We start from the raw sequence: 27,126 nt of genomic DNA on the forward strand, positions 1-27,126 counted from the left end.
TTGGGGACTGTCATCAGCTCAGAACTTCTCTTGACCTGTCAACATCTTACAGACATAAAAAACGCGACTGACAATTGTTTGATCGCACGATCGATCTTTACTCAGCTGATGAAATAAATCTAACTAACAACTACAATAACATACACACGGAAAACGTATCATAAGCTATCAAATACATTTTAACTAATATAAATTAAAGCGAGCACTGCGATCTTTCCAAATGGATTTAACCTACGATTAGACTTCGCTCATAAACCTCAATTTAACCTTTAATCTTAACTTACCTCAATGAGATCCTCTTTAGAATAAAATTCAGAAATGATGACATTTTTAAAGCCTGTGAGAGTGACTTGACTCAGTGAAATGTGCAATCGTCCAGTCGCTATCTCGTGTGCATTGTCAGGCAACATTCTGTCAAACGCTTTCCGGACAGTTTTGACGACCTGAAAACTCGGATGAAATGGTCCAAGTGAAAGAGAATTTGCTCTTTTACCGAGTCTTAGAACCGATTCTACAATGTCAGAGATGTCCAAGTTCATAACTAAACCGACAGCAGCAAAAGCACCTGCACTTGCTCCTCCAAAACATCTCACCCGACCCAAAAAACTGCTCGCGTTTTGTTCTAGACAAGACATCACTCCAATGTGGTAGATTCCCAAAAATCCGCAGCCCGAAAAAGTCAAGTTTAAATCTTGGACGTCAGACATGTTTAGAAAATTTCAATCTTCGGCAGTTTGTCCGTTGAAGGTGTGTACATGTAACAAATTTTCAAGTGTAATAAATAATTCTTCGGCCGACCGGGCAAATCGCCCGCTTATTATGACATCATAAATGAGGATCACTGTATTTGTTCACATGACCGGAAGTCACCTTTGTTGACCTTGTGATTTCGCGCGAGTTTTTGTAAACCGGTACGTGTTTGTGTGTCAGATTTTGCTTCCGGTACTACCAAATACTCGTCTCGGTTCCTTGTGAGTACCATTTAACTTGTAGTGTGTGAATGATGACATTGTTTAAATAAAGGAGTAAAAGTCAGTGAGGGAGCGAAGGTCAATCAAGGACAAAAGGTCACTGAAAGAGTCTTCAACGAAAGATAGGTTAGTAAAGGTCAGTAGAAAAACGGTGAGATAGATGTCTGAGAGTGAACAACTTAGAAAGGTAGATGTAAGATATTTAAAAACCAAGAATCGCACAAATTGAAGACTTAATTCTAATCTGATCAAATAACAACAGATAGGGAGCAATGCATCCTTAGGAGACAACCATAGTGAATGTATATCAGGAAATCAACTTGTTTGAACTGTTTCAAGGGCCCTTTACCATACTGGAGAAGATGGGCTGGTTGTAGAATTCCAGCTCTCATCCTTGATGATGCAAAATTGTTAAGTACTGTTGTTGTTGTTGTTTTTTTTTTATGCAGAGAAGGGGGTATTCTCCTGCAATGAATTGTGTTCCCATGGCTCACCACAAGAGTATCATAAAATGCCACCAACTCATGACCATCTTGTGTGGCCAAACTAAATCAACAAACAATGCATATGGGTTTCATGGAGTAACACCATGTAAAAGACTATTTTCCTGGTAAAGATTATCTCAAAATAAAAGACCCTTGCATGCCATTTTGATCAATAGTGTGCTTGCACTCTGATGTGTTTAAGATTTACAAAGTAAATCACTCTCATTCACACCACAATTTTCATTTTATTATTAAATTATGTATATTATTAGAACTCATACTGTACATCAGATGAAAATAATGGCAATTTTCTTTTGCATTCATGTATAAAATATCCCAGTGGTAAACTTTTAAAAAACTACAGCAATAATATTAATTACAAGGCCATAATTATTTGCTGCTTCATTCTAATTAAAATTTGAGTGGTTTTATTTATTATATATTTCTTCATACCACAATCTTGTGTAAAGACTAAAATCAAATATCTTTATACAATAAAATTATTTCTGTACAATTACCATTGCACCAAACCAAATACCTGTCTAGTCAACACCATGGAAAAAGCAAATTGAATAAGACTTTACCTTTTGTATTCCTAATAAAATAGAAATTTGGCCCATCATAATTTTCAGTTGTTGTACATACTTCAACATAATAGCTTCCTTTTGTATTGTGCTACTTAGTTAATGCAGTTTCCCTCTTGATAGATGACAAGACACAGTCATCAAACTCTTAAGCACAAGCTAGTAAAGACCTGCCCAGCAAAGAATTACTAAACCATTTAAAAATTTTCCGGCAATTTTAAATAGGTTTGTCTTTCCACAGATATCTGAGTTTCCTTGACGTCCTTTTATATATATATTATATTTTCCCAGAAATATCTTTTGATCTCATGTCTGTGAGTTAAGTAGCCCATGCACATAATGAACAAATTTAGCCTGATAATGTCTGTTTTCTTCTGAGAGAAGAACCCTAAATGTCTTAATCTTTGATTACAAAATAATGCCGGAGATTCCTATGATTCTTGTCTGTAAGAAAACTAAAAATGCTCATCAACAACTGTAAATAATTAGGCCACAGCAGTTTGTACAAGGCCTTGTTATTGGCACTCCTGAAGTTCTTCATTCCCACTGAATTCAGATTCAACATCAGTCTCATAACCATCTAAGACAACATAATCATCTGAAACTCCAAGGGCTTTGTCTACATTACTTGCTCCTTGACACTGGCATCTTGTCAGATTCTGACTGCTGTGTCTATCGCTGGCAGTAATAAATGGGTGGTTACTAACATTATCATCCCATCTCATTGCACTTTGGATTAAGCTTTCTGTATTTTCTGCCACTAAGACTTCTATGTCACTGTCATCATCAGAATGCTCGACTTGCTGTTGGTCATTTTCGCTAGACCTTCCTTCATTTACACAGGCAATGTCTTCCTGCCATTGTCCTGAAGTTATGGCTCGTCCAGACTTTTTCCTAGAGAAAATAGAAGAGCATTGGTTATTCTAGTGTGTGCACAGTTAGTCACTAGTCTCCTTAACTATTAGTTGTGATCAGCTATTGAGAGAACTTTGTGAGGTGTAACCCAAGCAAAAGAAAACAGTGTGAGTAGTTGAAACAAACACATTTGCTGAATGGTGACAAATTATTTGCAATCCAAACAATACATACCAGCACTGGACTTGATGCTTGTCCTGGTAGGTGTGAATCACCATATAAACCATGGATAACAGCTCATCGAGGAACTCATTTCCTGTTTTCTCCACTTTTGGTAGTGACTCTAGGATTCTAAAGGAAAGGAAAACAACAGAATATCAGATTCATTCAAAGTCTCTCAGACAAATTCTAACAATGCAGACCAAGGTAAACTTACATGTTTGCAAGATGCGAGATTTGTTTCAGAGAAATCACACATGGTTTTGCTGCAAGTTTCAACACCCAAAACACCCGGCGAATGAAGAAGCATGACCAAAGTTCAGCCTCGTTCACAGCCTCACTTGTACGGTGAAGTACTGGAATAGAAATGGATAATCAAGAATTAAGAATGACTCTTCACATTGTCTCTTATGAACATTTCAAATGTAACTTACTATTTATTTATTAAGGGAGCATAAACAAATGAATTTCACATTCTTCAGTTTCTGTTGTTTGAATGTAAAGTATTCTAAATTCAATTCAACTTCATTTTGTCCAAATCAATTCCTCTTCTGAACCCTATGAGTGACTAGCTTCTAATTTCTCCTAATATCAACCCTGAATCACACATTAAGGTCATAAGAATAAAGAAAATAACTGTCAACTAGTGAAGCTCTGAATTCTTAGACAAATTTTCTTTTAGTCCGTACCATAAGAAATGTATAAAGAACATTATGGAGAATATGGGTACTGATTTTAGGAACCAAGGGGTTAAATGAACTTACTGATGGTGAGCTTGGACTCTCCTTGTTCCTCTAATTCTGTTGAATATTCATTATCAGTTTCATCACTTTCGGAACTTGTAAAGGCATCTCCTTCTCCACTACTGTATGGGTTGTATGCAGACAGTGAGCTGACACTGATCTGTTGTTTGTCAAGTCCATGGCTGGACTTGGACCAAGATGAGTGAAGATACTGAGACATGGAAGGTCTTTGGACTGGGACTTTCCTTAGAGTCTCTGGATCTGGAAAGAAAAACAGCAAAACTCTATGTTAACTGAATAACATGAACAACACATAATGCCTTGAATGACTGTCCCATATCTGTCACTGTGTTAAATTCACTCGTTGACCAGTTGAAATGCTCTTGTAAACTTGCCTTAAGTAGTCATACCTATGTAACAACTCAAATTTAAGGCTTCCATAGCTTCACCAGAATGATAATGATGAGGATGACAGTAAAATTAGAATAATTATAAAATCTTTATGTTTGTTAACTTTCACATATCAACTTATGACAGACATACAAAGAATATTTTGAATGGAAACAGTGCATCTAGACATGTCTACTTACAATGCTGCTTCACAAATCTCAGCGTGTCTCTGTATCCTTGCTTGCACATATCAAAAAGTACATCTGGTTGTGGAGGAAAGAATGCACGGGAACACCTGTACAGGTTCTGTAGTGTAAACTGCATGCTGGTATTTCGAAGTTCAATGTGGAAGTCATTTGAAGAACTGTCCTTGGGACAGATGTCACTCTCACCACTGAAAGGCGAAACAGTAATGGTTTCACCTTCTTTGAAGTGCTGCGGGAGATTGTCAGAAATCCCTCCATCTACATAGTACTGAAAACACAATTCAGTTGATTAGAAACAATTTTGGTCTCTAATAAATTTACATGCCAACCCCATGAAATTTAATAATTTTTCTGAACAATGACATCATCTTCTGTGTAACAGAGGATCTATAAATAACCTTTCAAGTGTTTGAAAGCAGTTGTGAGATTAAAGCTGTAAGTAGACAATAGTCTCCAAATAATTCAATTAAAGGAGGTCTGTGAAGGGAGATCTATAGGATTTGCCCTTCACAGGATTCTTTTTGTGCCTTTATCACAGATTAGCTAGAGTCAATTTTCAAGTTTCAGATCTTCCTTTTTTTCATTCCTTTAACACTTTTGCAAGAATGTAACAGTAGAATCCCCATCCCACATTACAGCCAGTAAAACACCGACTGTGGTCCAAAGAAATTTTTTAACTATATTTTATTTTCTGTGACTGACTGTCTACTGGAAGGAAAATCTTATTTACCTATCAGCAATTATGTCTGAACCCCACATATTGAAATAATATCATTAATCCTGTAACTTAATCCTACTCAACAAGAAGAAAAACAGGAAACTAAACCACATGACATGATGTTAATATTTACCTTTCCCCTAAATTTTGCAGGAAGGAATCCAGAGTAGAAAGGAACATATGAGCTAGCAATCAAAGCCTGAAACAAAGCATAAAGTACATAACATCATTCAGTGTTTTAAATAATATGTACTCGCACAAAAATGAAGTACTTATGGTGAGAGGTCATGAGTAAGGTGATGGGGCAACAGATCTGCCTTCAGTTGTTGTTAGTACAAAGAGGCATTCATTCACAATTTTGGAATTATGAGCCTGTACAAGATGTTTTACTTTAAAACATCAGCAGTTGTTTTCAATAAAGGCTAGGTATTTCAGAAGTGTCTTTGGAAAAGCATCAAAACGGTTTTTTAAACAACAATCTTCATTCTGACTTAAGCCTCCTGTTCTAAGAGGTGTAACAAAAATTAACAAAGAATGCTACTGGAGAAATGACATCTATCCTTTTAGGAAAATTCAACAAAACATAACAACGACACTCACATTGTTGAAAACAGATGGTATGAGGTGTAGAAAGAGTACTGCCTGATTGGAAAAATCTAATTGAAATGGTCTTTGAGAAGATTTAAGCTACACACTAAATAGTGATGTGTATCAGAGGCAAAATAATTGCACTGTAATTTTAACCATTTTCTATGCTACAACAGTTTAGAATTGAGAACAACTTTCAGATGTCTGTGATTTAAGGGCAATCATGATTGGTTATAACCCAAAATTGTCTAGTTAATTTGTTGGTTATGTAACTAGTGGCAATGGAATGCAACTTGAGATGAGATTGTGGGATGTTTCCATTACAAAGGGTACCCAATACTTAGGTATGTAGACGTTTTAAAATTCTTACAATCAACCATCTATTTCTCTTTTGGTGGTAGCCCATGAGACTGCCTTTGTTATTTTGCTGCCTACAATAATGTGAGACTGCATGAGACTGTCTTCATTATTGTGCTGTCTACAATATTGTACTTGTCAAAAACACTGCTGAGTTTTTCATATTAAAATGAGATGATACAAATTATGTAGATGAACCTAAACATTTATTCAAAGATGCATCAAATATATTTTGGCTTTTGCCGAACTTAACCACTGTACAATTCAACGGATGCAAGCAGAACTTTCCACTAACAATGGGCTGATAAATTGTTATTTCTCAAGTTTCAAGTTAACTGTTAAGAGGTTACAGCATGCCATCCAAATACCATGCAAATGATTGATTAATATTGCAAATACTGGTTAGTCAGGAATATTTAAATGTTTGCATACATAAGCAACCGAGTGTCTATCTTTTTTCAACCGTAAAATTGGGTTTAATTCTGAACAAAAAGGGTAGGAAACAGATTAACATGGTGGGGCATATGCTCTAAAATATTTCTAATATCCTCTTTGAACAGCAGGAAAACACTCTTACAGCGAAAACAAATCCTCAAAACATGCGACGCTGTGAGCTGATTATTATTTTACATACAATCGTCACAAAGCTAAGACAAACACTCCACTCACGCTGCGCAATTTCCCACGCGAATAAATTATTTTGGTGAGCAACAGAAAACAGCTAAGCCTTAAAAATGAAATAAGTTCCTAAACTCAAAAAAATTGTAATTAAAACTTCCTCTTCATGAAAATAGGATCATAGTGTCGCTCTCCCAGTGTTTTATCACACGAGTTTCATATTACGCAACTGGAAAATACCACGCTCCTTACGAAAAACACGCGAGAAGGTTTTTAGAATTTTGTTGCTGGAAAAAACAGGTCAATAAATGGTCCTTGATGATAAATTTTTTCTTTAAACGGGAACCACTGGCCAGGAATGACCCTGGCTACATTCTATGCAAATTCCATCCCGCGCTTGGGCGACTATTACACCGTCTGAAGCGACAATGCCAGAAATGCAAATCAAGTTGACCATGAATTTACGACATAGATGATTATTACGAAACATAACTCACCTCAACAAGATCTTCTTTAGAGAAGAACTCAGACACAATAACGTTTTTGAGATCAGAAATTCTTGTTAACGACAGATGAAGCCTTCCACTGGCGAGTTCATGTGCGTTGGGAGGCAGAATCCTTTCGAATGATCGACGAAGAGTTCTGACGACATTGAAGCTTGGATGAAGGGGTCCTAGCGTTAAAGAATTCGCTCTTTTAGCCAGTCTGATTACAAACTCAGCACTGTCACTAACATCTAAGTCTAAAAGCAACGCAATTGCGGCAAAGGAACCAGCACTCGCGCCGCCATAACATTTTACTCGTTTCAAGAGCGCCGGAGCGTTTTCTTTCAAGCAAGACACAACTCCGAGATGATAGATTCCCAAAAAACCACATCCAGAAAACGTTAAATTCAGATCTTGGACTTCAGCCATGACTAAAAATTGTCCTCTTGACTTTTAACAACGGGAATTTAAGGCGAAATCTCACTAGAAAACGAAGAACAATTCGACAGACATCATGGTGAGCTCGATTGCGTCGATAAATTTAGTTTCGTTTTGCGTGTTGTACGCCTAGTTGCCGCCCCTCTCAATCCCACGTACGTCCCCTTTTCTGATTGGCTGTCAGCTCAAGATTTCTTTAGGGAACCAATCAGATACGAGCATGACTAAGCCCTTCTGGCAGTTGATGAAAACGAGGAAACAAGATCGTCAAACCGGTTTTGTGTCAAGTAAACAAAACGTGACAAGAAATACCTGTTGGTTTCTCTTCCTTCTCCTTCACGTGAGATTCGTGATGTATGCCTCCAAGGGAAAGGAGGGATACTGGAATATTTTTTCAGAGTCAATTTTTATTTACAAGATTACATTGCAGTTTTTGATGGCTTTTTTTTCTTTGAAAATCTGATGCTCCGTTTAACGATGCATTTTGTCTGAAACGTTGGCGCTCTTCATACAGTCATTTCCGGTCCTCGCGTGCGTCAAGATGTAGTGTCTTGTGAAGGCAAGAAGAGGAAACAGTTTTCTTGTTATCGTGCTGTTGGTTTTTTCTTTCTTTTCCTGAACATAAAGGTTACTTTGGGGATAAAACATTAATTTCATTAAGATTTTTTCAAAGGCCATTGCATGTCAAACCCCGTCAGACATTCGGCAACATTTCATAATGCAGCCATCGGGGGGTCAGTCCGTCTTTCTGTTTGTTGCGAACAAACTTTACCCGTTGGCAGACATCTGGGGGGCATTTGCAGAAGTCTTTTAAGGGTAAACATGGCAAGAGAAATCCCATAGATGAGAGAGGAGAAAAGTAATTTTGTTTTGCACGTTTTTTTTTTCTTTTGTTCGTAAAATAGCGCTAAGTTCAGAAAAAAATGTCACGTTTTGATTTACTTTATTTCATGTAACAAAAACCTCGTTCTCTCAACGGGCTTAAATATGCTATACATATGTACCAAAAGAAAAGGGGCGGGACAAAAAATGGAAAAATTTTTCCCCTTAGGTGTATTAGGTGTTAAAACAGGCTCCAGAGAAGAACTTCCAAGTTTTAAAGGATGCTACGTGATCTAGCATAATGCACAAAACTCCAAAGGCCCGTGAAGGCACCTAAAGGCGCTGTTATGGTGCATGTCTACACATACAACCCAGCTATACAACCACAATAACATTTCAGATACTCTTTTGTTATAATCATAATGCCAAAGTGTTTATTAAAAAAGCAATCTGTGTGATTTTTTTTTGTCTCAACAAACTTTCATTCAAGTGGGGCTTACAAGCTGTAATCTTTTTCAAGCATAGCCAACAACAATTTAGTCAGAACGCCACGTGAGTCACAATAAAGACCTTGTGTGGCATGTAAAGGAATTCTCTCTCTCCGGCGTGCACTAGCGTAGAGCCAGTTTTACAGAACACTGGGTGTGTGCGTCTTGGTCTGGTCTTAGCCTATCGCGAGAGCGTAAAAAAAATAATAAAAAAACGCGGAGAGAGAACTCGGGATTGATAAAAGCGCTATCTTCGTGGGTTAATTATACACTACAACTGTTTTGATTAAAAATCATCTGTCTTCCTCATAGATTAGTAATAACGTCCACTGGGTATTCACTTCACCCGTCAAACTCTGTCAATAACAAGTTCTTTGCACGCTTCTCTTTTCAATGCACATTTGACTTGCGCAAGCTAGGATCACCAAAGTGAATTATCTTTAGTTTACCCAGTAAACATGGAAAGTTTGTTTTATGCCGCGACAAGCCTAATCATGCAGTTAATCCAGGAAATGAGTGAATGGATTTCCAATGTAAAGAATATTTCTCAGCGTTAGCTAATCATAATTCCTAACTTTTGAGACGCGTCGGAAGTGTTTTTCATACTGAAACCTCTTTTCGACTTAATCCTTTGTAGTAGGGGGTAGCTATTGCCAACCATTGTTATGATGTGGTGTACAAGATTTGTAATTCTGAGGCCGCTATTTAGTAATCAGACTTCTGTTTTGTTATCTAAAAAGAGTAATTTGGTATTATCAACTGAGTTGATAACGTAAATTGGCCATCGTAAAGAGTTCCATAGCTGACGTTTCGAGCGCTAGTCTTTTGTCAGATAACGACCACCAACGCTCGAAACGTCAGCTTTGAAACTCCTTAAGGTGGACAATTTACGTTATCAACTCAGTTAATGATACCAAATTACCCCGTTACACTCTCCCACCGACGCAGTACCACAGTTTCTCTAAAAACTTACCCCCTTTATTGTTATTTAAACAGATGGTCTATAAAAAGCTTAATTTTACTTATTGAACTAAACTAAGTTGGCTCAAAAGGTTTTTTGACGTATTAAATCCCGCAAAGTCGATGCAACACCGTGGTGCACGTGCAATATCTGTGAAACCTTTGTTAGCACCATCAGTATATGGATTCTCTTTTCCCAAATTGCCTACGCGAGGTTCTACGAACATCACATTTGTGATTTTATTTGATTAAAGTTTGTCTACATCTCAGGGATGTATCATTTTAGGGCCATTTTCACGAACAATTTCTAGCTTCCAATCCCCTTCCCACCCCTCCCTTCACTTGGGAAGATTTCCCCCCCCCCCCAGTTTTGAGCAGAGCAGAGAGAGGCGTAGCCAGGATATCTGCACACAATTTCGTGCAGCGCTGACGTGGTCCTTTCTTAAAAAACTTCAATCTTTCATCTTATACTTAAGGACAACACGAACTGCATGCAAAGCTTCGGGGGCTATCCTAGAAACCTTGATCATCTGGCACAGTACACTAATTCATTTGTGTTTGCTAACTGTTTGAAACCTGAATTCAAGGGCGGTTTAAGAACCCTTCACATCAGCAAAACGCAATCTCTGTAGCCGATGTGGGAAATTTTCATGGCATCTTGGTCTCTCTGTTACCGCAAGAAAACTCTGACTTGAGCAGCAACGCCCGGAAATGAACCAGGATGCCTGTTTATCCGGCTTTCCTATTGTCTGCACAGAAGTTGCGCAAAGGAAAATTACATGCGCGCACGAGCTTGTAACATTCGAAAGAAGACCTCAAATAACTTCGTCAAGGAACTGCACGAGATTTTCCGAGAACGTCGGATCGTACTTCCAATGAAAGATTTTTTTTCTTGCCTTTCTAATGAGATTACTAAGACGTAAGAGGCACGTGAGTCGCGATGTCTCCGCTGTCACGCGTAATGTACTCCTCGATGTGAACTCCAATGCACTTTCCGTGATTAATGTCTATAATCAGCTAAAAGTGGTTGCCGTAAAAGACGTTCATCGCCTGGGTGGGGTTTAAAGGATTTTTGGGGGGATCACATGGTTATCAGGGAGAACGGAGGAGGGGAACAGTCGTCACCAGCGTATTATAAAGGTGGGACTAGAATTGACTGGCACTCAACTGCCAACATTAGGGGGATCATAGGAATATTGCAGTTTGAGAGCTTTTGGGGTGAAACAATCAAAATCCTCCTAAAACGTATAGTCTCTTTATTTTAAATTTTTCTTTCCCTTTTCCAGGAATTTTGTGCCAGCTGCAGTAGCAGTATACATCTGGAAGTTGCATAATGGCAAACGGAAAACAATTGTCGTTTTTGATGCTTTGTGTGGTACTTGTGAGTGTTGCTGTAGTTATGGGGTACAGTGTCCCTTGGGGTGTAGCCATTTTAACCATGGCCATCTGCTGGTTTTGGTATAAACGCAGCCATGTTGCACGTATTACCAATGTTGAGTTTTACAAACTTCACGTTGTGCCGCAGTATACCAAAGATGCGTCGTCTCTCGTGACGTCAGAGTGGTCAGTACCTGTGACCGCGGAGGGTATTGAGGAACCCAACTATGTGCGTACATCCAGTATGATCGAGTCACGTGATGCCTTCCCCTGTCATTTGGTTGCTTTGGGGACGTTCGATGGAGTGAAGCAAGTTATCGCTCATTGTGTTTTACGAGAGACTTCCGCCTCTAGGCCACCTGACTTGAATAAATTTATAAGAATGCTGAAGATGGGATTGCCGTTTCCCGCAGTTCAACAGTCTATGGAGGTTGCTGGTTTAGATCCATCGCTGCTAAATCCGAAAGTTATCGACGAGTTTGAAATATTGGAGACGCCTACATCAAGCATAGCTCATAACGTTACGCTGTCCTCCCTTATTGTAAAGCCCGAGTTTCGTGGTCAGGGCCTGGGCAAGAGCATGTGTGCATACGCACTACAAGTAGCTTCCAGTCTCGGAGCAAAAGAAATTATCGGAGGCTGCAAAAATGAATTGGTTGCCTTTTACGAGAAGATTGGTGTTAAAAAAAGAGTCGGCATAAAGAGAAGAAACATACCAAGGGTTCGGCTTGGCAATGAAATGTTCCTAGTGATAGACGAAGAAGCAAGAAAACAAGCGTCAGAGATAATGACCATCACAAAAGCGAAATGCTAAACACCTGAATGATTTTCGGATTTTTTATTTTTCCGCAAATGAGAATTGAGACACTTGGTATTGTAATATTTAATAGAAAATAAAATAACATAAGCTGTAGTCCTTTCTTCGAACTTACAGACCGGTGGCTCTATTGTCGCTCGAAAAGCAACTTTCCATTCAGTGACCCAACGATTATTTACAGTGTAGATGGAAAAAAAGAGTTTAGCGCGATATCGACCGCTGTGGGTAGCAGATTCTGTAGGAGGCGATTATTGAAAATTTAAGAAAAAGGATTTTTTAAAAAATCGATTAAAAGCTCAATTAGTTTTACTTGATAATTGGACGGGGAAAATTGTGATTTTTCGAGGCCACGTGAATCTTCTTTTGAGAGTGCAATTACCCTTTCTCAGTCCTAACTTCTTAATGGTCGAGACAGTAGAATTTTCTTGATTTGAACTGACATGAGAAAATAATAACACCCTAGTAACAGACACACACCCGAGAAAATATTCATTATTTGCTTAAATGTTTTTAATGCGGAATCCAATCTTTTCTTCAAATATTATGGTACTGAATGTACTAAAGGTGATATTTGATATTAGTTGACCAGACCCTTTTTTTATTTCATCTCTGAGAGAAATTTCATTTTATTTCCAATGACTTTCTTGTTGCCACTTCAGTTGTCGGTTTAATGCTTCGTAGAATTAATTTTACTGGTAAAAAAACTGTCCATTCAGGAAGAAGAAAAATAGACAAATCTATCTTATTTGTCAAATTTTGAGACAGGTGTAGAGAGCTTTGATCTCTTACGTAGCTTAGGTCATTTACATGAAAATAACCGCCCTCAATCTTCAATTATATTTTCTGCATCTGTGCGGATGAGTGGATACGATGAGTGATCTTTGGTCGTTGTTCGCCGTTTTTTGCCTTTTTATAGGCGGGCTGAATGGCTCTCAGAGACGTAAATCAAGATCCCTTTGTCATCTTAACAGTGCGGAGTCTTTTTACGACTTCACTGCGAAAGATCTGTATGGGAAAAATGTCTCTATGAGCGAATTTCACGGACATGTTGTGCTGGCTGTGAATGTCGCTACCTTTTGAGGTTACACTTTACAATATTATCAACTGAATGCATTACAAAAAAAACTCTGGAGATCAGAAGATGGAATCCCAAATGCATGTGGACTTCGAATTGTTGGTTTTCCATGTAACCAGTTTGGTTTCCAGGAGCCGGCCGAAAATTCGTACGAGCTCATGAACGGATTGAAATATGTTCGGCCAGGACACGGTTTCGTTCCCAATTTCCCATTGTTCGAGAAACGAGACGTGAATGGCATGAAAGAAGACAAAATTTATAGTTTTTTTAAGGTGAGTTCGTATGAGCTATATTCCTTTTAGTCTTATAAAGGTTTAATTCCATCAATGATCAAGGAACATTGTTGTAAGGCGATGAAATGTTATACATTCATGGCATCTAAAGAGAACAGCATTATTTTGCATGATTGATCACCCTAGTATGAACAGATGATGAAGTGATAAAATCAGGTCTGAGAAATTGGCGCACGAAAATTTTGTTTAGGGAAGCACTTGTCACACTACACACAACACACACAGAGGAAAAAGCTAAATCACAATATGAGTTACGAACTGATCATTTCAAAACCAAAGTTAACCAACCTATTTTCGTGAATATTTCATTATGAAAGGCGTAATCATTCAAATGGAACAGACGCCTTAAATCTAAATAAAATTCATGCAGAAAGCACTCGTAGTATTATACATCTTCGACTCTAGGAATACGATATTTTCTTCACCAATGATAGCTATAGGAAAGGAAACGTACGCTGCTTGGTTTTTGAGTTCATCACAAACGTGCGATTCGTTCTAGGATTTTCGTTCATGAGGTTTTCGGAATATATTCAGCGACGCTATCGAGTATCTATTCAATCTTTGTTGTTAGTTCGGTATTTATATATTTCCCTTTCCACTCGACATTTGTTTTCAACGTTAGGACAGTGAGCAAGTCAATGCCCAGATGCAAAGGTTCCTACTATTTTTATCATGTTTTTAAAATTATCATTGGCATTTTTTGCCAAGCGCTCATTTAAAAACGCTCGTTGCCGCCTCTGCAATCACCCTTAAAAGTAATGAAAAAAAGAATTACACATCTGAGCACGGCGCTGAAAAACATAAATAAAGATGTTGTCAGGAGGCTTCTTTTTATTAAAAGAAATCTTAAATCCCAAAATAAAAAAAAAAGCAAGACTCGCGAGCAGGGCAAATGCTCATTAGTCCCATTCACAGTGATGACTTTGCTTGCATTCCAATTTTTGTTGAGTTCCGAGCAGTCACAGGGAATCCACCAACACAAAGCCACAAATCAGTAAGGAACCAAGGTCACATTCAAGGAAAACGAGAAGAAAACAGGAGTTCGAAAAAACGGCGGGGGACAGGCGAAAAAAAAAATTAAAAAAACAAATAAAGAAACAGATAGTGTAAGGAGACATTCCGTCTGGAGGTCGTTTCCCCGACAACCGCAGCCGTCGTTTGTCGTCCACTTACTGTTCGGCTGGTCTTCACTGACTGAGAGCCTTGAACAAGCCACAGATATGTTTCAATTAATTTCTGCAAGATCATTGAATTATTTGTATCATTATTTCTCTTCAGTCCCGTTGTCCCGCCCCAGACGGGTTCATAGATGACCTGAGTAACATCCGCTGGTCACCTGTTCGGAACAATGACATCAACTGGAATTTTGAAAAGATATTAATAGATCACGATGGCCAGCCATTTGCCCGGTACACTGCGCCTTATGAACCAAACGCCATGTTCGATGATATCCAAACGTTGATGTTAACTTGCCAAGAACAGAGAAGACGCATATATCATCCGTAAAAGAAAACGGACCAAGACAAAAGAAACTTGTTTAGGTTACTTGTTGAACCTGTCTTTTTTAATATTTATTTTTCACGAAATCTCCATTTTCATATTACATTCATTCATACATGCAAAAGTCACATTCAATGTAATTTTTATGTTGGGGAAAATTGCCGTTCCATACATTGAGCTAGCCCCTCACAATTTATGATCACATGTTACGAAGGCCACCATGTTAATGGAAAAACTCACGCCTTCTTTAAGATGTCGTGCGGTGTGTTATTTTTTTCTCTTGTAGCACAGAACTAATATGATTTACCGCTAAGGACCTATAATGGCTCGTTTAATTTTTGAACAGGAGATACGTATTTCCAAACAAATTGTTTAGTTGTTTCATAATGAAGAGAAAGAAAACAGGTTCAACGAGTAAACAAGAAATTGATATGGAACATAGAATCTAAGTTACAAACTTTCTGTAAAAAATCTATTCAAGAAATATTATTAGTTTAAAGTATAAATGAAGCGAAGGGGCGCGTAAAATGCTGTTTTAGAAATTATCAAGTTATTGTAGACGTGGCTCATGTTAATGACAGACTGTTTGAAAACTGTTTGGTCAGTGAAGCAGTCCCGAGTAAAGTTCTTTTCTCTGTGCAGTCTTAAATGCATTCAGCTGTTACAGTGTAAAGAACCCTATGAGCTTCTGCAAAGCATGAACTTTTAAAACCGTGCAATAAATGATTTGAAATAACAGTATCATGTAATGAATTAATTGACCATTTCAAACTTGAATACACTAACAGAAAATATTATGTGTGGAAAGGCCATGTTGAATTGTACTGTTGGAATATTTGCACCAAGGGATTCTAACATGGGTCAGTCTTCGCTTGCTCACTGTGGTGGAAAATCTCGTTCCTGTTACCTCCGTCGTCAATCCGGCAAAGAGACAAGTAAGAGAGATCCTGGGGGCGATGTTGGTTAAAGAAACCTCAAGACCGTCTTCTAATTGCTACCATGACGTCTCCTAGTTAAAAAATATTTCTTGCTTACCGCAAACAAGCCACAGAGTTGCTATTCGCTAAAGCGAATAAAATATAAATAAAATCTTAAATTTAATTCAACAGACAGTTTTTGGACCATTTTGAGCTATGAGCGTCATGTGACGCTTCATCGTAGACGTACGTTGCTTCTGCAGCTATTTCAACACTCCTTTCCTTCCAACTTCATCAAAAGCTGGTTAGGATCAAAATGAACATCAATTGATTTGATTTTTAGGTTCTCGTCCACCTCGGCCATAGCCATTCCATACATTTCAAGCAGTTCGCCCGTTGGGGCTCTTCCTTTGTAGGGGACCGTCCAGTGGGCCCAATGGCGCCACGAAAAGGCCACCCGTGGAGGTCCTAGGGGACAAAAACACCCACATAAGTGAAAATTAATCAATGCACTTTGAAAAACTCCGCATGTTTTAGCAGCCTCGTCATATAAAAATGTTTATCTATCTCTACTTAGGAATATCAATATATATCCACTAGACTTGGTATTGCCAGCCAAGAGGCTAACCTAAACAAACCTTAACACTGAAATCTTTCAATTACCTGAAAACACTTCTATCAGTTCCCATGGAAACCCTTGGTCGAATGCAGACCTGAACAAATCATGTGACGATTCAAACGTATGAGCGTTACTGTTGTACAGCGGCTGGTTTTGCATCAGTACGTTATAATTTCCTTCTTCAATCCCTTCTTTCAGCGAAAACGAGCGCTGGTTGTTCGCGCGGATGGTGAAAGCTTCTGTGTCAACAGTTTGCCAATCCTTTAGCAAAAAAAAAAGAATAGAAGAACAGAAAGTAAAGACCATCTGAATAGATCTCTTTTTAAAAAAAATGATAAGCATGAAGTCAAAGTGCGTTCGTGCATAAAATGAAATGTAGATCTTGTAATTTCACTACTACTGCAAGTTCTTTTGATGGGCTCTGCAACGATAATCAAACTAACAATTTTCATCTCAGTTCTCTTCGTATCCTGGTTTCATTTTTATTCATACTAACCTGTATATACACGAAATCAAACACACCACTATCATCCACTTTTCTTAAGTAATACTTAGGAATCCACTGGAAAAAAACATGATTTGGTTCACATTATGTTGTGGTCAAAGTTCAGTTGGTAAGTTCTAAATGAGTTTCACAAATAATTTGTACCGTGGTCACGATCTATTTGATATTTCTTTCTTTCTGCAAGATAGATTTTTGATTTTCCTCATACTCCCTTGTACTATGATTACAGAACATACAACGCCAGTTGACTGGCATTAATACAAAAGTCGATTGATGTGGAATACATCACATGCATATTGAGAGAAAAAGGACAATTGTGTTATACTTAACAGAAAGTATTAACCGTCGGGTAATTATGTTTAAGAACATAACACCTCTCTATTTACCTCAGTGTTAGTTTTATGTGAAGCTTCCATTTCCCATGATTTCACCAGATCTTCGACAATCTTCTCTAACGAACCTTCCTTATGAATTCTTGTCCTACCCTCTAAATAAGCTTTATTGGCCTTGGTGTAGTCAGGTTTGCCTTCACGCCACTCAATGCTCGGATCCTCCATGAATTTTTGGCGAGGACAGACGTAATTGTTGTCTGCCATTGCATAACATTGAACGGATGCTAATGTCTTCTTGTAACGTCCCTGTCGTCTAAAATGTTCAGCAGGTTTATAAATAGAAGTTAAATGGACTACATCTCCCTTGAGAACTAGTTATGATCTTCTTGCTATTTAGCTTTGGTAAATAATTCATCTGCTCGCCTCAGACGACTAATCATCCCTCGTCACACCACTCTTGCATAACACAGCGAGCAAAAAAGGATATGAATCTGTTTGGGGTTGTCAGTCAAAATCTAGCCTGGAGGCATGGAGCAGATTGAGGCATGGGCTAATTCAGGAGCCATTACATGGGCTCCTGGATAATTAACTTATTCCTCTAAGAATATGAATCACCTTATTTGCTTGAACTCGTCCAATAATTATTAAATGCTGTAGACAAGGATTAAAACGTGTTTGACGGGGCAAACAGAATTCCTTCAAACAGTTTGTTTAAATCTCCTCTTTTTGACTTACATTTTGCCTCTTTTTATTCACAATCGGCCACAATCAGCACCCTTTTTTTTACGACACGCGGTCGAGTGGTCTCATAAAGACCTGCAGTTCGTGCATGTTAATCACCTCAGAATTCAGCAGTTCAAGCTTTATTCACCTTAACATTCATTAAATTAAATTTAACAGCAGATGACTGCAACGACGCTGAATAAGAACGTAATTCAGCAGGAGAGCATTAACGAAGAATGTAACGCATAAAAGCATTCCAAAGAACATGAATTGAATACTACATGGTGCCATAGTTAGTCTCCTCTACTAACTATGATGGTGCGTAGGCTGTGCAGGATGACGGCACGGATTCATTTGATCAACCGCGAACACGTATACAAACGTTAAAATAGCAATTTACATAATGGATTATTTAAGTGAATATTTAAAAGTAATATTAAGATCTACTGGTCTTGGCCATGCACTCCTCTCTTAGAAAGCAAACGTACAATGAAAGTATGTCAAAACTGTGGGTCATCTTATAGGATCATTTCGAACGGAGAAATACATGAAGTATTTTCCCATAGTAGTAGTTTTGTTGATTTTCAAGTTCCCTTTTTTTAGATACCTGGAGAAGATATACCGATGAATAATATCACACATTGGTGCAATAAACATCAGTTAACTTCTTAATAACAGATTATCAGCAGTGAAAACTTTCCCAGCAGTAGTGATAACCATATATTTTGAACAGTGCTCACCTTAGACAGCGTCTAGGGAGGATGACACTGATGTGATAAACGCAACTCGAGAACAGGAGAGACTTTCTTGTTTATATACTGCCTATGACGATATTTCCGGAATGTTTGTGATAATAGAGCACCTCCTTTATCTTGACGTAATCACAGTAAAACAAATTCCTATAAAGACCTTTAATTGGCACTTATCAAAATATTGGACCCCTCGCTAGCTCCTACTTACTGCAGCGAGTATGGTTGCAGAATGTGACTGACTTTAATGGTTTTTGAACTTCGATGGTTTGACATTTTGACAGTTTTAGTCTTGAACAGCCAATCAGATTATTTGAACCATTCTAACAGGGATTCTGATTGGCTTATTGTAGCGTGCTTTATGAGAGTCTAGAGCATGCTGACGACATTGTTGTTCGCTTTAGAAATGAAATTTGTGTTGGAAATTGAAAGTAATGCGTGGGAAATTTAACGGATTCTTTATTATAAAACAAATAGAGAAGCCTTGACTGTGCTCTGTTCTTCCAGTTTGGCTATATTTTTCAACATTCCTGTTTTGTTCTGTTTTGCTTTTGAACACGGAACTATATATACTGTGCGAGTGTAGCTGTTCTTTATTTTATTACCGTACGTAAGCTTGCGGTCTAACTGAGTGTGAAAACTTCAAAATACAAAACTCGGACTGTCCATTTCGTTTTCTCTTTGAGGATTTTCGTCTCTACTTACCGGTTATAATAACGCCAGTTGCGGCGCCTGGCATGTTTACAAACCTTGGTCTGAAAAAAAAAAAAAAAAAAAAAAAAAAAAGTCTCGGAAAAGGTCGAACATAGAACAATTTGGCAGATGACTTGACAGCTTTAGCTCAGCTCTATGCTCTCTACTCTCATAGAGCACGCTCTTTCAACTAATGACAACGCGCGTTATGTCCGAACTTTATTATAAATCAAATTAAGATAGGATTAATTCAAATGACATGAAATAAGAGAGGATAAGTGGTTTACTTTAACATGATAATGTAATCGGCGAGTTTTCCAAGGCAAATGTAAATAGAGAATAGAAAAACACTTCTAATAAACAAAAGATTGGTTTAAAGTCTGAAGTGGCGGGAGGCAGGCCACATGGTTAGTTATATTCATGTAATAAGATGAACTATACATGCGTTTTTATTGTTTTTTTTATCAGATTATCATGAATTATTGGTGGACAGACGTAGAGATGCGGTAACTATTATATTATATAAAAACAAAATGATTCCATTTTCCTGCCGTGAGTCTGTTCAACTAGCAAGAGATCACAAAAAAAGTTAAAATGTGATAAAAACATCACTGACACACTCGACTGCGCCTTGTTTGCCACTTTTTTGTTCTTTTCACATTTTGACGTCATCTGTAATCACTGAACAGGTGCACAGTAACATGGAATCTATTTATTAACTAGCAACAATCAAAGATTAGTAAAGTGCGTTCGATCTTTAGTAAAAGGTTTTTTCATTGTACTGATTGCGCAGAAAAAAAAAATCGGTGTCTTCAGCTCAAGGCGGCCAAGAAAACATTTGCACATGAGATCGAGGCTATTTGTGCCACATAGCCAGCCAGCCAGTCCGCCGGTCCAAAATTGCGCCCAATGCCTGAAATCACATGGTATCACAATCGGTCCCCTTGGGACTGGTCCATAAAACCCTCGAGAGTGATTTCCGTTAAAACGACACGATTAGTATGCGTTCTCCTTCGTCGAACGCAATTACAGAATACCGTCAAGGAGGGACTCGAAGTAACCCATGAAATAGTTTGGTAAGCGCCAGACTGATTTAGTTGAACCCAAGACCTCTGAGTCCCAAGGCTAGCACTCCGACTGCTCATGAACATTTTCTCCACTAGTTTGTAAAGAAGTTATCTTAATCTAAATAAACTGTTAAAGAAATTAGTCTTCATTTCCGTGCTTTAACAAACAAGAACTTAATCAGAGCAGATAAAATGACTCGAAACAACAGTATCATGTTATGAATTTACTGATGCAAACTTAAACGCACTGAACAAAATATTCTGAGAGCAAAGAACTATGACACTGTATTTATGATAAACTATTAGACGGCGCTCTGTCGCTTGAGTATTTGCGCCGCGGAATTCTTAAAGAACCAAAATAAAAAAATATTTTAAATGTCGGAAATAGGATACTTAGTACTGAGTTAAGCTAATGTTAATGTAATAATTGTGAAAAATCGGCCTAGAAATTGAGCGTCACGTTATGTCGGCTCTGATGAATAAGTCTGTTTATCTTTTGTCTGAGAGATCTTTATAGGAAATCACCTTACGTTTGATTAAGGGGGGATTCTACCTGAAATTAGCTCAAAATATTGTTTTTTTGTTTTCTTCAGAAATGCGAGGTTCAACTATTCGACTTTACACTGACGATCGTTTTTACCGAAAAATTTTAAAATATAAATGAGAAATTACGTTAGAAAAGAAGAGGTATCTAAATAGAAATCTCGTTTCCATGGCAACCAAAACAGCATTTTTTGTTTCTTACTTGTTTACCAGCCTGTTTGGAGCTCAAAATATGTCAAACAAGCCCGAAACGCCCCTTAGAATCCTTGTGCTATCTTACATGAAGGGGAAAATAAGAAATTGAAAGAGTAACACTGGAGACGAGTGAGAGATTTTTGTGTGAAAGTTGTCACAGTGTATTGCGAAATATTGAACTCCTTTTGTCTCTTTTGTGCTGGAATGACTGGAAAGAAGAAAAGAACCGTTTACAGGAAAACTAGGAAAAGAAAGGGGCATGGAGGAGATCGTAAAAAAGCGCAATTACTGAAGAAAAGCGGTTGCAACAGGAAGAGTGAACCAAACGAACCGACCCCAGGAACTTCGCACGATCAGTCTGATCTGTCAGATTTTGGCGAAGAAAGCGATCAGCTTCCTAGTTCTTCAAGGAAGAAGATGAGATTCCAGAGCTCAGAAGATGAGTCTTCTTCAAGTTCTGATGAAAACAAAAAAGTTTTCGAGGTAGCTGAGGTAGAAAAAGGATACAGGCTCGTTGATCTAAAGAGCTTCTCTTCTGTGCTCTCAACTTTACACAAATGCGAAGAAGGTGAGAAAAATATCACACATCATAAATATGCTTTTCAGCCCCTTGAACCTAAAGAAAAACGATAGTTAGAATTATTTGCAGAAAAGGAGTTTTATTATTGTTTAATCATTTTTTCTGATCTTTCTTCACTGCAACACTTGTACACATTTATGGAGGTGTGAACTAATGCTCCAACATTGTGGTTCTGTTTGGTTCAGTAACTATAGCTAATAGCATCCTTTTCCGTCATGTTTTTAATATAGGAGACCTTACTATTGAAGAAAATACCGCTAGCCGTTATGGACTGATGTCAGATCTCTCCATTCACTGCAATTCTTGTGATGAAAGTACTCCTTGGCAGACATCACCCAACCTTGCCAAGAAAGGCAAATCATTTGATGTCAACCGGAGAGCTGTCTACCACTCAATAGAAACTGGAAGTGGCTACGACGGACTCTCTTCTTTCTGTGCGATAATGAACATGCCTTGTTTGTCAAGAGCTGCTTACTACAAGCAAGTTGATGTAATTTTGGAAGCACTGGAAAGTGAAGCAAAAGAAGAACTAAAAGGTGCAGGCCAAAGGCTCCGAAAGCTAATCATGGAGGAAAATGGCATCTCAGACAGCACCACAATAATTGATGCTGCTGTTAGCTTTGATGGCACTTGGGCCAAAAGAGGTTTCACATCACTAACAGGTGTTGTTTTCGTCATCTCAATTGACACAGGAGAAGTTTTAGACTATCACGTGATGTCTAAATCTTGCCGTAAGTGCTCCCTAAAGAACTCACAATGTGAAGGGAATGTGGAAGAGTTTGAAGAATGGAGGAGGGAGCATGTTGCATCTGGAGATTGTGACATCAACTTCGAAGGAAGTTCACCTGCTATGGAAGCAGAAGGAGCTTCTGTTCTTTGGAATAGATCCATCGAACTTCATAACATGAGGTACAAATGGATGGTGTCAGACGGGGACAGTAAGGCCTTTAACACTGTTCAACATGCCTATGATGACTGTGAAGTTATTAAACTGGATTGTGTAGGCCATGTGCAGAAAAGGATGGGCAAAGAAAGATGTGTACGAGGAAAAACCCAGAACCCAAATGAAAGCATCAACGCAATGGTTTGGGTCCGGTGTCCCAAACATAAACACCATGGAGTGAAAGTTGTCCGGTGTGCTGCTGCGTCTGCAGTCTGCCACTTCCACAGAGGTGCAGAAAGCAGAGAAAGATTGATGGAAAGGCTTTCAATTCCTGGAGGTGCATTTACTGAGGATGCATTTCGACTAAGAGATAATTCAAGGCTTCGGAAAGCTGATAAGCAGGCAACGGCCAAGGAGAAGAAGCGCCGGCAGGGATTGCAGCTTATCCGTACTCAAAGAGAAGCGGCTCTTCGTGAAAAAGAAGATGTTTCATATGAAGCTGGGGCATTCTAACTCTTGCTCTTGCCTATCCTAATTATATTTGAACTTATGGCTACTCATTGACTTCATAATTTGAATACAGGAGGTGTTTAATTTTAAAATCTTGTAACTTTAGGCCTTTTTTTCTCAAAACGTATTTTTTAATACTTGAGAAAAGATTACTCAAGAAGTATGAGAGCTATGGACCTGAAATTTTTAGGGATTGCTGATCTAATTGAGTTATTTGGGATGAGTGAAGGAAAATGCCATAGAGGTCTTTCAAAAGAAATGATTAAACAAATAGTGATCATGTGTTAGATGTGTAACTTGACACCAGTGCTGTGATGTCAAATTTAAAAAATTCTTGAAATCCTTCACTCATCCCAACAAGTATTCAATATTCTTTAGAATAACAGCAAAATATTGGTATTTCATTGAAACAGTTTCTAACAATCTTTACTCAAGTACATATAGGTGAGACACTACAAGTTGTTAATTGAAATGACCGGTGTCAGGTTACATTTGCTGCAGGTGTGACATAACACCTTTTTTTGAAAAATATAGTTCATAAGCTTTCCAGTGATATATAGTTTTAGATAGTTGTGACCAAAACTTAAATTCCTACAATTATTTGAAAAAATGCACTTTTTTTAGGTAGAATCCCCCCTTAAGGTGTGTCCATAAGATAAAAGAACGGTTGATTGTAGTTTTAGTCAGTCTGAGATATAACTTTGTTGTGTTCGCGAGAGGATCCAAGAAATCCAAATCTGAATGGGGAAAGCGACAGTGTGGGTTCCTTTATTCCCAACATAGTTTTCCCTCAAATGTGATGGAAAATCCCGTTTCTGTTACCTCCGTCGTCGATGAGAGAGAGACAGTTAAGAGAGACCCTGGGAACGATGGTGGCTAAAGGAACCTTATGATTGTCTTTTTTTGTTTGTTTTCGTGACTTCTCCCAGTTGAGATTCGCAAGAGTTTTTACTCACTAACGCGGTTTTTGTTCCCGTTAATGTTATCGAACGGACAGTTTTTGAAATATGAGTAACAAAGTTTGAGGACACTTAACCATTTATAATGCTTCTGCAGCTACTTCAACAATTCTTTTCCTTCCAACTTCATCAAAAGCTGGTTAGGATCATAATGAACGTCGATTGATTTGATCTTGAGGTTCTCGTCCACCTCGGCCACAGCCATTCCATACATTTCGAGCAGTTCCCCCGTTGGGGCCCTTCCTTTGTAAGGGCCCGTCCAGTGGGCCCAATGGCGCCACGAAAAGGCCACTTTTGGGGGACCTGAGAGACAAAACACCCACATAAGTGGAAACTAATCACTGTACTTAGAAAAACTCATGTTTTTGTAGCCTCGTCATATAACGGCGTTTCATCTCCACTAAGGAGTACAGTATCAATATGTACTTGCTAAACTTACCTGAAAATACTTCTATCAGTTCCCATGGAAACCCTTGGTCGAATGCAGACCTGAACAAATCATGTGACGATTTAAACGAATGATCGGTATTGTTGTACAGCGGCTGGTTTTGCATCAGTACGTTGTAGTTTCCCTCTTCAATCAATTCCTTCAAAGAAAACGAGCGCTGGTTGTTCCCGCGGATAGTGAAAGCTTCTGTGTCAACACTTTGCCAATCCTTTTGTCGAAAACAAATTAATAAATAAACAAACAGACCGTGAAAACGTTTCAACTTTCAACTCAATTCTCAATGTACATACTATCATCCATTTTTTTTAAGTATGCGCTTAAAGAACGTGACTTGGCTTTTAATTAGATGTCGTCACAGTTAAGTTGGAGTGTTCCAATATCCTTCAACTGTGAATGAAAGGTTGTATATATTATAATTTTGCTTTGTTTTTTGATATGAGTTTCGCAAATATGCTGTGTCATAGTGACTATCAGCTCTTCTATTTATTTATCTCAGCTTTGAAAATTTATGATTCTCTCTTTAGCCATGATTACAAGATATTACACGACATCAAGAAAAAGTTCAATTGATTTTTAAATACATCACATATTTTCCGGTTATTATGTTTAAGAACATAATACCTCTCTATTTACCTCAGTGTTAGTTTTGTGCGAAGCTTCCATTTCCCATGATTTCACGAGATCCTCGACAATCTTCTCTAACGAACCATCCCTATGGATTCTTGTCCTACCCTCTAAATAGGCTTTATTAACCTGAGTAAAATCAGGCTTCCCTTCACGCCATTGAATTCCCGGATCTTCCATGAATTTTTGGCGAGGACAAGCATAGCTAATATCTTCCATTGCTTAAAATCGACACTTAAGTCTGGTAATTACGTTACTCTGAACTAAAATGTCCGGTTTAGAACTTGAAACAAAATTGCTAAAAAAGCGGACTATGCCTTGTGCAATCGTAATATAACTTTCCTCCCTATAGTTCGTTGGTTTGCAATTTGGCCTTGGCAAATAAAACGCATTTAAGTGTCGTATATTAAGAACCAAAGTTATCGCAACAGCCAATTAGAACAAGGAAGAATTTCACAGGAGACCAATGAGAACTCAAAGCTAAATATCGCAGATAAGAATCAGAACTTAGGGCAGAATGAACTGAATTCCTTATAACAGTTTCTTTAATCTCTCCTTTTTGACTTCATTTGTTCTGTGCCACTTTCAGTCCCAATAAGCAGCGAGTTTATCTTCCCCACAAGATTTTCGCAGGTAGTTATTTCCTGCGTGAGGCTCAACTGATAGAGAGTAAATCAAAGTTTCATTGAACTGTCTGCTGAAAAGTAACGCTTATTGAAATGGCAGTTGAGATCTGATTTCGGAAAGTTTTATTGATGGATGAAAAATGGGCTAAAGTATTAATAATGAGTGCATAGGGTTTGCGTTGAAATTGCGCATATGATGCACTCGCACAAACATGGACAATATTCACACGCTTTCTGTAGAAACCTTAATGATAACGAATTTTAAAATTTGACGGCCGAAAAATACGAAAAACAATGAACTGTCAAACCCTGTACGGCTGAAGAAAAAAAACCCTATGCAATAACATAGTAGTAGTTTGTATTCCAAGTTTGACCCTAATAAAGCTTCATATGAACCAACATCGAATTTGATCAATTTGCGGTTGGTCCAAATAAGTGTTAGATTGGGCACTCGAGAAGTTCAACTTCTGATCTGGACTTAAGAACTTGATTTGAACTAGTGCTTACTTAAACAGTGTCGAGGGTTGATGACGACGATATGATGGAAGCAACCAGCGAATAGAGAAGACTTTCTTTTTTATACTGCCTTAGATACATCTACTTTCCTCAGCATGAACGTTACAATATTTTTAAAATGTTTGTTAGATTGGACCCCTCCTTTTAATTTCTTCAAGAGTGAGGGCATAAGTGGCAAGACCAGGGGAATGGTTTATTTTATGCAGAATATGATACTTCCGGAATGACGTCATGGAACTAATTTCAACCCACACACCATCTTCTTTAAACCTCTGCGGAAAGTCTTAAGGTTAGAATAAGTCTGAGAATTCTTTAGGCGATTGACTGATAAATGATATCGCCGATTGCAGGAGTTAATTTTTTAGTTCTTTCTTTTAACAGTCAGCTGATAGATGATACCACCGATTAGTGCAATAAACATCAACTGACTTCTTAACAGTTTGTTAGCAGTAAAAACTTTGCCAGCAGTAGTGATAACTATATATTTTGAACAGTACTTACTTAAACAGCGTCGAGAGACGATGACGACGATATGATGGAAGCAACCAGCGAACAGGGAAGCCTTTTTTTTATACTACCATGGATACATCTACTTTCCTCAGCATGAGCGTTACATTATTTCTGGACCCTCCTTTAAATTTCTTCAAG

The 27,126-nt window shown here is 38.1% G+C and overlaps 6 protein-coding genes and 1 pseudogene across 8 annotated transcripts in view; 3 read left to right on the top strand and 4 right to left on the bottom strand.

The window, feature by feature from the left end:
• The window catches only part of LOC113669351 (uncharacterized), a 5,522-nt gene extending 4,677 nt beyond the window's left edge, over positions 1–845 (bottom strand). The window contains exon 1 of the mRNA XM_027185365.2: positions 285–845. Coding sequence (XP_027041166.2) covers positions 285–707 — 423 coding nt within the window. The 5' untranslated portion in view covers positions 708–845. The remainder of the gene's footprint in view (positions 1–284) is intronic.
• LOC113669348 (uncharacterized) overlaps positions 1–12,215 on the top strand; it is an 18,559-nt gene extending 6,344 nt beyond the window's left edge. The window contains exons 1-2 of one of the 2 annotated variants that reach the window (XM_027185363.2): positions 10,309–11,067; positions 11,214–12,215. In XM_027185363.2, coding sequence (XP_027041164.2) covers positions 11,261–12,118 — 858 coding nt within the window. In that variant the 5' untranslated portion in view covers positions 10,309–11,067; positions 11,214–11,260 and the 3' untranslated portion in view covers positions 12,119–12,215. Of the gene's footprint in view, positions 1–10,308; positions 11,068–11,213 lie in introns of those variants that run through there. The other variant, XM_089184095.1, reaches the window with a different exon arrangement.
• Positions 1,682–7,760, bottom strand: LOC113669342 (uncharacterized). The gene is made up of 7 exons (XM_027185358.2): positions 7,232–7,760; positions 5,305–5,370; positions 4,448–4,721; positions 3,879–4,118; positions 3,332–3,470; positions 3,130–3,246; positions 1,682–2,934 (listed from the first exon to the last, which is right to left on the bottom strand). Exons 1-7 carry the CDS (start codon positions 7,646–7,648, stop codon positions 2,556–2,558), a joined length of 1,632 nt encoding a protein of 543 aa, XP_027041159.2. The 5' UTR covers positions 7,649–7,760; the 3' UTR covers positions 1,682–2,555.
• Positions 12,216–12,884: 669 nt separating the features above from the next.
• LOC113669336 (glutathione peroxidase-like) lies at positions 12,885–16,095 on the top strand (annotated as a pseudogene). Its single transcript, XR_016180245.1, has 2 exons — positions 12,885–13,468; positions 14,768–16,095. The product of XR_016180245.1 is annotated as a glutathione peroxidase-like (transcript).
• On the bottom strand, positions 15,026–19,061 carry LOC113669335 (uncharacterized). The gene is made up of 4 exons (XM_027185350.2): positions 18,826–19,061; positions 17,417–17,675; positions 16,570–16,786; positions 15,026–16,374 (listed from the first exon to the last, which is right to left on the bottom strand). The coding sequence occupies exons 2-4, from the start codon at positions 17,624–17,626 to the stop codon at positions 16,175–16,177; spliced, it is 627 nt and encodes a 208-aa protein (XP_027041151.2). The 5' UTR covers positions 17,627–17,675; positions 18,826–19,061; the 3' UTR covers positions 15,026–16,174.
• Positions 19,062–21,136: 2,075 nt separating this feature from the next.
• Positions 21,137–23,858, top strand: LOC149038782 (uncharacterized). The gene is made up of 2 exons (XM_089184086.1): positions 21,137–21,900; positions 22,143–23,858. The coding sequence occupies exons 1-2, from the start codon at positions 21,537–21,539 to the stop codon at positions 23,306–23,308; spliced, it is 1,530 nt and encodes a 509-aa protein (XP_089040212.1). The 5' UTR covers positions 21,137–21,536; the 3' UTR covers positions 23,309–23,858.
• Positions 23,859–24,050: 192 nt separating this feature from the next.
• Positions 24,051–25,723, bottom strand: LOC113669337 (uncharacterized). The gene is made up of 3 exons (XM_027185352.2): positions 25,346–25,723; positions 24,704–24,920; positions 24,051–24,567 (listed from the first exon to the last, which is right to left on the bottom strand). The coding sequence occupies exons 1-3, from the start codon at positions 25,553–25,555 to the stop codon at positions 24,362–24,364; spliced, it is 633 nt and encodes a 210-aa protein (XP_027041153.2). The 5' UTR covers positions 25,556–25,723; the 3' UTR covers positions 24,051–24,361.
• Between the last annotated feature and the right edge of the window lie 1,403 nt (positions 25,724–27,126).

The sequence above is a fragment of the Pocillopora damicornis genome, chromosome 10, assembly GCF_964200805.1.
Source record: "Pocillopora damicornis chromosome 10, jaPocDami1.2, whole genome shotgun sequence".
Taxonomy (NCBI): Eukaryota; Metazoa; Cnidaria; class Anthozoa; order Scleractinia; family Pocilloporidae; genus Pocillopora; species Pocillopora damicornis.

Coding starts and splice junctions, on each gene's coding strand:
- LOC149038782 (XM_089184086.1), top strand. CDS start 21,537: ATGACTGGAAAGAAGAAAAGAACCGTTTACAGGAAAACTAGGAAAAGA. Junction 21,901..22,142: donor TTTACACAAATGCGAAGAAG/GTGAGAAAAATA, acceptor TTTTTAATATAG/GAGACCTTACTATTGAAGAA.
- LOC113669342 (XM_027185358.2), bottom strand. CDS start 7,648: ATGGCTGAAGTCCAAGATCTGAATTTAACGTTTTCTGGATGTGGTTTT. Junction 3,471..3,878: donor AGAGTCCAAGCTCACCATCA/GTAAGTTCATTT, acceptor TTTCTATTCCAG/TACTTCACCGTACAAGTGAG. Junction 2,935..3,129: donor AAGCATCAAGTCCAGTGCTG/GTATGTATTGTT, acceptor TATTTTCTCTAG/GAAAAAGTCTGGACGAGCCA.
- LOC113669337 (XM_027185352.2), bottom strand. CDS start 25,555: ATGGAAGATATTAGCTATGCTTGTCCTCGCCAAAAATTCATGGAAGAT. Junction 24,921..25,345: donor CGCACAAAACTAACACTGAG/GTAAATAGAGAG, acceptor TTTCGACAAAAG/GATTGGCAAAGTGTTGACAC. Junction 24,568..24,703: donor ACTGATAGAAGTATTTTCAG/GTAAGTTTAGCA, acceptor TTTGTCTCTCAG/GTCCCCCAAAAGTGGCCTTT.
- LOC113669335 (XM_027185350.2), bottom strand. CDS start 17,626: ATGGCAGACAACAATTACGTCTGTCCTCGCCAAAAATTCATGGAGGAT. Junction 16,787..17,416: donor CACATAAAACTAACACTGAG/GTAAATAGAGAG, acceptor TTTTTGCTAAAG/GATTGGCAAACTGTTGACAC. Junction 16,375..16,569: donor ACTGATAGAAGTGTTTTCAG/GTAATTGAAAGA, acceptor TTTGTCCCCTAG/GACCTCCACGGGTGGCCTTT.